Source organism: Betta splendens, chromosome 13, assembly GCF_900634795.4.
Source record: "Betta splendens chromosome 13, fBetSpl5.4, whole genome shotgun sequence".
NCBI classification, from domain to species: Eukaryota; Metazoa; Chordata; class Actinopteri; order Anabantiformes; family Osphronemidae; genus Betta; species Betta splendens.
The window spans coordinates 2,873,367-2,885,152 of NC_040893.2; the positions used below are offsets into that span (position 1 = coordinate 2,873,367).

The 11,786-nt window shown below is 48.4% G+C and overlaps 1 protein-coding gene across 3 annotated transcripts in view; it reads left to right on the forward strand.

Annotated features, from left to right (window-relative positions):
- The window catches only part of si:ch211-167j9.5 (tyrosine kinase receptor Cad96Ca), a 26,345-nt gene extending 16,767 nt beyond the window's left edge, over positions 1-9,578 (forward strand). For 2 of the 3 annotated variants that reach the window (XM_055514268.1, XM_029170902.3), the window contains 9 exons: positions 6,346-6,523; positions 6,666-6,804; positions 7,355-7,453; positions 7,531-7,691; positions 7,772-7,909; positions 7,988-8,099; positions 8,763-8,862; positions 9,134-9,233; positions 9,318-9,578. In XM_055514268.1, the coding sequence (XP_055370243.1) occupies positions 6,346-6,523; positions 6,666-6,804; positions 7,355-7,453; positions 7,531-7,691; positions 7,772-7,909; positions 7,988-8,099; positions 8,763-8,862; positions 9,134-9,233; positions 9,318-9,425 (1,135 nt within the window). In that variant the 3' untranslated portion in view covers positions 9,426-9,578. The remainder of the gene's footprint in view (positions 1-6,345; positions 6,524-6,665; positions 6,805-7,354; positions 7,454-7,530; positions 7,692-7,771; positions 7,910-7,987; positions 8,100-8,762; positions 8,863-9,133; positions 9,234-9,317) is intronic. The other variant, XM_029170904.3, reaches the window with a different exon arrangement.
- Positions 9,579-11,786: the final 2,208 nt, after the last annotated feature.

Here is an 11,786-nt window from a genome sequence, read left to right on the forward strand (position 1 = left end):
ACGGACAGGCAACACACAGACAAGGCACCTGCAACAACACAGGACAGGGCAAAACAACACAGACAGACCAACACAACAAGACAGACCAACACACAGACCGGACCCAACAACACAGACAGGCAACACACAGCAGACAAACAAGCAACACACAGAAGGGACAACACACAGAGACATGCAACACACCAGAACAGGCAACACACAGACAGGGCACAACACACGACAGGACAACCACACAGGACAGACAACACACAGACAGACAACACAGCCACAACACACAGACAGCACAACACACCAGAAAGGCAACACACACAGACAGACACACAAGCAACACACAGACAGACAACACACAGAGGCAAACACACAACACACAGACAGCACAGCAAACACACAGAAGCAAAACACAGACCAGGCAAAACCCACAGCCTGGCAACACACAGACAGTAACACACAGACAGGCAACAAGCAACACACAGACCGACAACACACAGACAGGCAACACACAGACAGGCAACACACAGACAGGCAACACCACAGACAGACAACAAGCAACACACAGACAGCAAACACACAGACAGGCAACACACAACAGACAGACAACAAGCAACACACAGACAGGCAACACGCAACACACAGACAGACAACACACAGACAGACAACACAACAGACAGACAACAAGCAACACACAGACAGACAACACACAGACAGACAACAAGCAACACACAGACAGACAACACACAGACAGGCAACACACAGACAGGCAACACACAGACAGGCAACACACAGACAGGCAACACACAGACCGGCAACACACGGACAGGCAACACACAGACAGGCAACACACAGACAGTAACACACAGACAGGCAACAAGCAACACACAGACCGACAACACACAGACAGGCAACACACAGACAGGCAACACACAGACAGGCAACACACAGACAGGCAACAAGCAACACACAGACAGGCAACACACAGACAGGCAACACACAGACAGACAACAAGCAACACACAGACAGGCAACAAGCAACACACAGACAGACAACACACAGACAGACAACACACAGACAGACAACAAGCAACACACAGACAGACAACACACAGACAGACAACAAGCAACACACAGACAGGCAACACACAGACAGGCAACACACAGACAGGCAACACACAGACCGGCAACACACGGACAGGCAACACACGGCCTGGCAAAACACAGACAGGCAACAAACAGACAGACAACACACAGACAGACAACACACAGACCGGCAACACACAGACAGGCAACACACAGACAGACAACAAGCAACACACAGACAGACAACACAGAGACAGGCAACACACAGACAGGCAACACACAGACAGGCAACACACGGACAGGCAACACACAGACAGACAACACACAGACAGACAACAAGCAACACACAGACAGACAACACACAGACAGGAAACACACAGACAGACAACAAGCAACACACAGACAGACAACACACAGGCAAACAACACACAGACAGGCAACACACAGACAGGCAACACACAGACAGGCAACACACAGACCGGCAACACACAGACAGGCAACACACAGACAGGCAACGCACAGACAGACAACGCACACACAGACAACACACAGACAGACAACAAGCAACACACAGACAGGCAACACACAGACAGGCAACACACAGACAGGCAACACACAGAGAGGCAACAAGCAACACACAGACCGACAACACACAGACAGGCAACACACAGACAGGCAACACACAGACAGTAACACACAGACAGGCAACAAGCAACACACAGACCGACAACACACAGACAGGCAACACACAGACAGGCAACACACAGACAGGCAACACACAGACAGACAACAAGCAACACACAGACAGGCAACACACAGACAGGCAACACACAGACAGACAACAAGCAACACACAGACAGGCAACAAGCAACACACAGACAGGCAACACACAGACAGACAACAAGCAACACACAGACAGGCAACAAGCAACACACAGACAGACAACACACAGACAGACAACACACAGACAAACAACAAGCAACACACAGACAGACAACACACAGACAGACAACAAGCAACACACAGACAGGCAACACACAGACAGGCAACACACAGACAGGCAACACACAGACAGGCAACACACGGACAGGCAACACACGGCCTGGCAAAACACAGACAGGCAACAAACAGACAGACAACACACAGACAGACAACACACAGACCGGCAACACACAGACAGGCAACACACAGACAGACAACAAGCAACACACAGACAGACAACACAGAGACAGGCAACACACAGACAGGCAACACACAGACAGGCAACACACGGACAGGCAACACACAGACAGGCAACACACGGACAGGCAACACACAGACAGACAACACACAGACAGACAACACACAGATCGGCAACACACAGACAGGCAACACACAGACAGACAACAAGCAACACACAGACAGGCAACACACAGACAGGCAACACACAGACAGGCAACACACAGACAGACAACAAGCAACACACAGACAGACAACACACAGACAGGCAACAAACAGACAGGCAACACACAGACAGACAACACACAGACAGGCAACACACAGACAGACAACAAGCAACACACAGACAGGCAACACACAGACAGGCAACACACAGACAAGCAACACACATACAGACAACACACAGACAGGCAACACACAGACAGGCAACACACAGACAACAAGCAACACACAGACAGACAACAAGCAACACACAGACAGACAACACACAGACAGACAACACACAGACAGACAACACACAGACAGACAACACACAGACAGACAACAAGCAACACACAGACAGACAACACACAGACAGACAACAAGCAACACACAGACAGACAACACACAGACAGACAACAAGCAACACACAGACAGACAACACACAGACAGACAACAAGCAACACACAGACAGGCAACACACAGACAGGCAACACACAGACAGACAACAAGCAACACACAGACAGGCAACACACAGACAGACAACAAGCAACACACAGACAGACAACACACAGACAGACAACAAGCAACACACAGACAGACAACACACAGACATGCAACACACAGACAGGCAACACACAGACAGGCAACACACAGACAGGCAACACACATACAGGCAACACACAGACCGGCAACACACAGACAGGCAACACACAGACAGACAACACACAGACAGACAACAAGCAACACACAGACCGACAACACACAGACAGGCAACACACAGACAGGCAACACACAGACAGGCAACACACAGACAGGCAACACACAGACAGGCAACAAGCAACACACAGACAGACAACACACGGGCAGACAATACACGGGCAGACAATACACGGGCAGACAATACACAGACAGGCAACACACAGACAGGCAACACACAGACAGGCAACACACAGACAGGCAACACACAGACAGGCAACAAGCAACACACAGACCGACAACACACAGACAGACAACACACAGACAGACAACAAGCAACACACAGACAGGCAACACACAGACAGGCAACACACAGACAGACAACACACAGACAGACAACACACAGACAGACAACAAGCAACACACAGACAGACAACACACAGACAGGCAACACACAGACAGGCAACACACAGACAGGCAACACACAGACAGGCAACACACAGACAGACAACACACAGACAGACAACAAGCAACACACAGACAGACAACACACAGACAGGCAACACACAGACAGGCAACACACAGACAGGCAACACACATACAGGCAACACACAGACCGGCAACACACAGACAGGCAACACACAGACAGACAACACACAGACAGACAACAAGCAACACACAGACCGGCAACACACAGACAGGCAACACACAGACAGGCAACACACAGACACGCAACACACAGACAGGCAACAAGCAACACACAGACCGACAACACACAGACCGGCAACACACAGACAGGCAACACACAGACAGGCAACACACAGACAGGCAACACACAGACAGACAACAAGCAACACACAGACAGACAACAAGCAACACACAGACAGACAACACACAGACAGGCAACACACAGACAGGCAACACACAGACAGGCAACACACAGACAACAAGTAACACACAGACCGGCAACACACAGACAGGCAACACACAGACAGGCAACACACAGACAGGCAACAAGCAACACACAGACCGACAACACACAGACAGGCAACACACAGACAGGCAACAAGCAACACACAGACCGACAACACACAGACAGGCAACACACAGACAGGCAACAAACATACAGGCAACACACAGACAGACAACACACAGACAGGCAACACACAGACAGACAACACACAGACAGGCAACACACAGACAGGCAACACACAGACAGACAACAAGCAACACACAGACAGGCAACACACAGACAGACAACAAGCAACACACAGACAGACAACACACAGACAGACAACAAGCAACACACAGACAGACAACACACAGACATTCAACACACAGACAGGCAACACACAGACAGGCAACACACAGACAGGCAACACACAGACAGGCAACACACATACAGGCAACACACAGACCGGCAACACACAGACAGGCAACACACAGACAGACAACACACAGACAGACAACAAGCAACACACAGACCGACAACACACAGACAGGCAACACACAGACAGGCAACACACAGACAGGCAACACACAGACAGGCAACACACAGACAGGCAACAAGCAACACACAGACAGACAACACACGGGCAGACAATACACGGGCAGACAATACACGGGCAGACAATACACGGGCAGACAATACACAGACAGGCAACACACAGACAGGCAACACACAGACAGGCAACACACAGACAGGCAACACACAGACAGGCAACAAGCAACACACAGACCGACAACACACAGACAGACAACACACAGACAGACAACAAGCAACACACAGACAGGCAACACACAGACAGGCAACACACAGACAGACAACACACAGACAGACAACAAGCAACACACAGACAGACAACAAGCAACACACAGACAGACAACACACAGACAGGCAACACACAGACAGGCAACACACAGACAGGCAACACACAGACAGGCAACACACAGACAGACAACACACAGACAGACAACAAGCAACACACAGACAGACAACACACAGACAGGCAACACACAGACAGGCAACACACAGACAGGCAACACACATACAGGCAACACACAGACCGGCAACACACAGACAGGCAACACACAGACAGACAACACACAGACAGACAACAAGCAACACACAGACCGGCAACACACAGACAGGCAACACACAGACAGGCAACACACAGACACGCAACACACAGACAGGCAACAAGCAACACACAGACCGACAACACACAGACCGGCAACACACAGACAGGCAACACACAGACAGGCAACACACAGACAGGCAACACACAGACAGACAACAAGCAACACACAGACAGACAACAAGCAACACACAGACAGACAACACACAGACAGGCAACACACAGACAGGCAACACACAGACAGGCAACACACAGACAACAAGTAACACACAGACCGGCAACACACAGACAGGCAACACACAGACAGGCAACACACAGACAGGCAACACACAGACAGGCAACAAGCAACACACAGACCGACAACACACAGACAGGCAACAAGCAACACACAGACCGACAACACACAGACAGGCAACACACAGACAGGCAACAAACATACAGGCAACACACAGACAGACAACACACAGACAGGCAACACACAGACAGACAACACACAGACAGGCAACACACAGACAGGCAACACACAGACAGACAACAAGCAACACACAGACAGGCAACACACAGACAGACAACCAGCAACACACACACACACACACACACACACACACACACACACACACACACACACACACACACACACACACACACACACACACACACACACACACACACACACACACACACACCGAGGCAATTTAGAGTGACCAATACACCTAATGCATGCTTTTGGACCATGGGAGGAAGCCGGCCCGGGAATTGTTGTCTGATCCTCATCTCCAGTCCAGTCTGTTCGGTGATACTCATTCTGTCACAGCGGTGCAGATTTGAGGACATCAACATTTTATAATGGTGGAGGGAGCGTCACGCTGCCTCAGGTCCCAGTTGGACAGTGTGGGGAAATGAATACGAGCTCATCTGGGTGTCATCTGAACCAGCAGGAACATGACCTCAAACGTAAACCCAGAGCTCACTTTTCATCGATCCTTAAGTTTTTCAGCGTTTGCTACAATCTGTTGCAGATATCGTTGTCTGCTCCGCACCATTCAAGAGCTGCAGCGGAGCCAGCCGGCGTTGCTTCCTGTCCCTCAGTCAGACCCAGCAGTGGAGGCGGAGGTGGAGGAGCTGCCGCCTCACATTCCCCTGCGGATCAGCTCATTCAAGCCTCCGTCCAGGAGGATGTGGAGGAGCAGAGAGCAGGTAGTGCTACTGCATCCAGGCCCAATGGCCTCACAAATACTGTGGCAGCAGAGAACGTGATGCAGAGCCACATCGGTGGTGGGCTAATGAGCACATGAGCACTTTCCACTGCTTTGAGCCACCTGTTGTGACTCTATCCCAGGGTCCTCCTTTGACAAAGTCAAACCTGAACCTGCTGCAGCTGATCAAATCGGGGAAGGAAGGCGTCTTCTATCAGGCCAGAATGACCAAAGGAACGTGTAAAGGCCACAGCTTGTTCACCTGCAAGATCAGCAAGCAAGGTACTTTCACACCAGACGCAGTGGACAGGAAGGCCGTGACCCAGCTGAGCTCCGCTCAGCCTCACAAACCATGCTGATATGGTATAGCTGCAGCTCCTACGTGTGCGCACTCTTAATGTGGTACTTCTGATCTTTGCTGAACTTTCCGGGTTGTTATTTTTAATGATGACTGAATGGCTTGAGGGCTACACCTACAGTAACACACGCAGTTCCCCTGATGATAATGCATCAGGCTCAGGTCTAGCACATCACCAATTCTTTCACATGGTTCATTGTTTGGATCTAAACTTAATAAGCTCAATATTAATGTGTTGTACTATTCCAAACATAAAAAACTGACATTTTCTTGTTTTCCTCCAAAGGGCACAAAGAAGTGCAACTATCTGTCGGTCTAGACTGTTTTTACTGACCCTCATGGGGAAACTGGTGCCACCACAGCACTTCCAGTGGGCAGCGGGGAAGGAGCCGGCATCGAACCGCTGACCCTGACGTTCCTACAAAACTGCAGCTTGAACTGTTTGTTCACATTTGATGTTGTTTTTCCCTCCAGACGTCCGTCCCAAGCACGTGGATGCCGAGGTTTCCATCATGAGGAAGCTGGTTCACCACAAGAGCGTCCTGCAGCTACTGGACTGGAACACGGCTGAGGGTGAGGCCCTGCACGGTGGACACGGTTCTGATGTTGGGGAGCGGGGTTGTGCTTTCAGAGTGTTGTGCTCTTTGCAGAGCCCTACATGCTGTTCATGGAGTATGTGAGCTACGGGACCCTGAGGACCTTCCTGCAGGCCAACCGGACCCACCTGAGCGCGGATCCGGAACTCCAGAGCCTCCTCACCATCGCCTCGTACCACGTGGCTCTGGCTATGCAGCATCTGCGCTCTAAAATGGTAACAGCATCACAGACTGAGCTCTGATTCGTCTACACAGCCCACACTTACTGTATCAGAGCCACTCCTCTTCCCTGCAGATTGTGCACTGTGACCTGGCCCTGAGGAACATCATGGTCAGTAAGTTTCCGTGGGAGGTCAAAGTGGCCGAGTTCGGACTGGCTCGAGACCTGTCGTGTATGACAATTCGCCACAGCAGTCGCTGGAGAAACCCACGGGTAAGAGCAAAGGGCCAGAGGCCTCAGCTGTTTTTAGCTCCTTTGTGCTACTCACTGTTTCCACTGCGTCGCGTTCAGCAGCGCGTGCCGCTCCGCTGGTACCCCCCAGAGTACTTCAAGAACAACAATTACGGCTTCAAAGGAGACGTGTGGGCGTTCGGCATTCTGCTGTGGGAGATGCACACATTTGGTGAGTTGGTGGCTCGGTGTCCAACTCAGCCTCCATGTGTTGTTGTGTTTGAAACTTTGAAGGTCCAGATGCTTCGGTTAAACTTAGGCCCACGTAACAGTGAGTTTGTGTCAGTCACACACAGCCACCAGTGTTAATGATGCTCACATTCAATAATGTGTGTTTACTGACTTGTTTTCCCCGAATAACCTCTGTTTATTCAATGTTACACACACACCAGATGGAAAAAAAGGCTTTCTGTTTAAACCTCAGCTGTCTTGGCATCCAGCAGAAGCCATGTGAGCTGTGTCTTTTCTTGTTTTACTCAGTACTGATAAACTGGGTTTATGGGACAAAACTCTAACATTTACCAGACAAACTCTGACAGGGAGCATTTCACAACCAACACACTGGTTAGCTTTAAGTTTTTCTAGATGTAGTACTGTTACATGAGCTACTAAGAGACGACCGCTCTGTTAAATCTGAGCGTCTCCATGACTGCAGCTGCAGATGTTCTAACAGATGTGATGTTTGTTCATACATGGACCGTACAGTATGTGACCATACTACAAATAGTTAACCTGTTTTCTTCTAACTCGTGTAAACTCATAATCACAGTGTCCATAACTACATGCACATTGCCATAGTAACATGATGTCGTTTCTGTGGAACGTGGCCTTTCAGGTACCTTGCCATATCCAAACCTGGAGACCTCAGAAGAAGTCGTGTACCACATCTGCATCGGCCATAAAAACACAAACCCCGAAGGCTGCAGACAAGAGATGTGAGTAAAATGCCTTTAAATACCATGATATGATGTCTGAGGAGATTCCTTCACCAAACCGACCACACTGCAGAACAAGTCTAATGACACTACATCAGCTGCAGCTCTGACAGGTCAGGGAACAGGTCTGACCCCAGCCTGTGGTTGGTGGTTCTGGGTTTTGACTTAATGTACTGGCCTGTCCCAGTCATGTGGCTCAAGTTGAATTATGACCTTTACAGTACTTCTCATTATGACATCTGGTTTTGTGTCTCATGTCTGAACCATCTAGACTTCAAATCATGCAGGACTGTTGGCTGGAGCCGGGCTCGCTGAGGCCTTCATTCACAGACGTTGTCCTGGTGCTGGAGAACATCATGGAAAGTGATGCAGTAAGGCCTTGGATCGTTATCCTTAGCAAAGCTGTAGTAGTGTGCCATGTGTCCAACACAGCGCCCTGTGGCTCTTTCTTACAGGACTATGTGGAAGTTGAGGGTCCACAGAACCCGGTGAAGGATGAGGTCCTGTCTAACAGTGCTAACCAAAGTGTAACACATGGAGTTGTCCTAGGCTACGGGACATGATGCTCCTGGTGCTGCCACTGTTTGATAACACAAACATTCAAACGTCTCAGGGATGTGGATGAGAACGTAAACATCCAACTGAATAGTTGACTCTTCAACAAATTATTTATTTATTTATTTTTTGGATTATTAAATAAAAACCATGCATGTTTATGTTTCACATACTGTCTTCATTCTGCGTTCACTCAGGAGTACTGGGGGTAATGGCTGACTTTGTGGGCTGGTGCAAGGATAACCTCCTAATCCTTAACACCAGCAAAACAAAAGAGCTCGTTTTGGACTTAGAAGGTTCCCTGGTCTGTATAAGAACGGGCAGAGTTGCTTCCACCTGCTGAGGAGACTGAGGTCTTTTGGTGTGTGCAGAGAGCTGCTAAGGACTTTCTATGATACTGTGGTGGTCTCAGTAGTCCTGTATGTGTGTACTGGGCAGGGGGCCGTATAGGCTGGTTGGTCAAAAAAGCTGGCTCAGTCCTGCACACTAGAGTCGAGGAGGTGGCGGACAGAAGGATGTTGGTAAACTAACATCCATAATGGAGAAGCCCTCCCACCTGTCACGGATTCTGAGATAGCAAACCCACGCGCACAGCACAGGAGGCTGTCAGGTAATCCTGAGGGTTTAATCACAGTCCCCAGGTCAGAATACAGGCGAGGTTCGGTACACAGGTGGTCGATAGGCGAAGGCACGAAGGCAGCAGGCAAAAGCGGAGTCTCACAAACAGGCAGGCAAGACTACGGTACAGACTGGGATGATCAAGAAGGCTTCGCCAACAAAGGTAACTATACATACAGGGAATGCTGGAACAAGGTATAGGATACGCAAGGAACACATACACAACGATCTGGCAGAAAACTGAGGTAAGGACTGGTGACTAAATACACTGAATATATTACGGAATTGTGGTGGAAATTTTCCATAAAGAAGCAGATGAGAGAGTTGACCTTTTGTGGGATTTATTGAAATAATAAAGAAAATAAAAATATTGGGGAAAGCAAATAAAAAGCATGGATGTTGATCGTGCACATCAACAAACCAAAAACCAGCTGGGGAGATCAGTGCACACACCACGAAGGTGTGATGCAAAGAGCCCACGATCCTCAAGTTGTCTCTGCCTTTTAACCCCTTTCTCTGGCTCTGGTGGAATGTCTCTCTGCACCAATAGAATTGTTTGCGCCACCTTATCTCGCTCTGAGTGAGAATGCAAACATTCTCACTTCTGCATTGTCATGTCTTGTTATCCAAAGGAAGGAACACCAAGCTTCCAAGACAAGATGCATTCGCTTTAACAGCCTTGGGTCTGGTGGGGAGTCGGATAGGATGGAGCCAGAGTCGGGGGTGTTAAAGACAAACACAGACTATAAACTATTAGTCAGTCAAATGGAACATCAGATGTTTAGACTTGATGTACGGCAGGGCGCAAGAGATTAGTTGTTTGTGTGAGAATGTTCAGTATTGCACCTAACCAGCACATGACGACTGTGTTGGATAAGAAATAGCACAAGGCAAAATTTTTCCATTACAGGGATGAGAACCAGGTGGTGGTTCATGCCCGGAAGTAAAGACTAAACTATGCATGGGATAATAAAAAACGGATGTACATACAAAATAAAACAGGATATGAAGACAGGAACCACAGATCACACCACCCCCTGCACCACAATGTAGAGGCTCTGACCTGCTCAGCACTGCTCAGCACTAAACTGTTACACCCACGGTGCAGGAAGGAACGCTACTGCAGGTCATTGCTCCCCGCAGCCATAAGACTGTACAATACAGTACTACAGTGACACACAACTGTCACGACCTGTTGTTTCCCTTTCTGTTGGCGTTTTATTGGTATTACTGTACTTTACTGGTGTTTTTCTTGCACTATTATTAAAGTTATTTCCTTTTGCACAATGTTTTACTGTTGTTGTTTACTTTCTTGTTGTGTTTTACTGGCATTACTGTTGTTTACTGTTTTTTTGTTTGTTATTTCCTTTCACGCAACTTTTCTACAGCTACAACTTTTTCTTTTTTGTCCGTCATGCTGCTGCTGTAAACACAAAAAATTCCCCATTATGGGATTAATAAAGTCATATTCTATCCTATCCCATCCTATCCTTAATAATGGTTTATGTTAGTTTTAATTGGCCCTTCGTGAGTCCCTTGGGTGGGTAGAGATAGCCAGCAGCTGAAAACAAATAAGTCAGTGAAGCAAAATAACGCATTAGAAACATATACAATAATAAAAATAATAATAACATATAATAAATAAAGACACATTTTTACTTTATTAAGTAAACAAATAAACTATTATAATTATTTTCTATGTCAATATTAATACTACTAAAAATGATAAGGCATGAGAATTCACAAATACA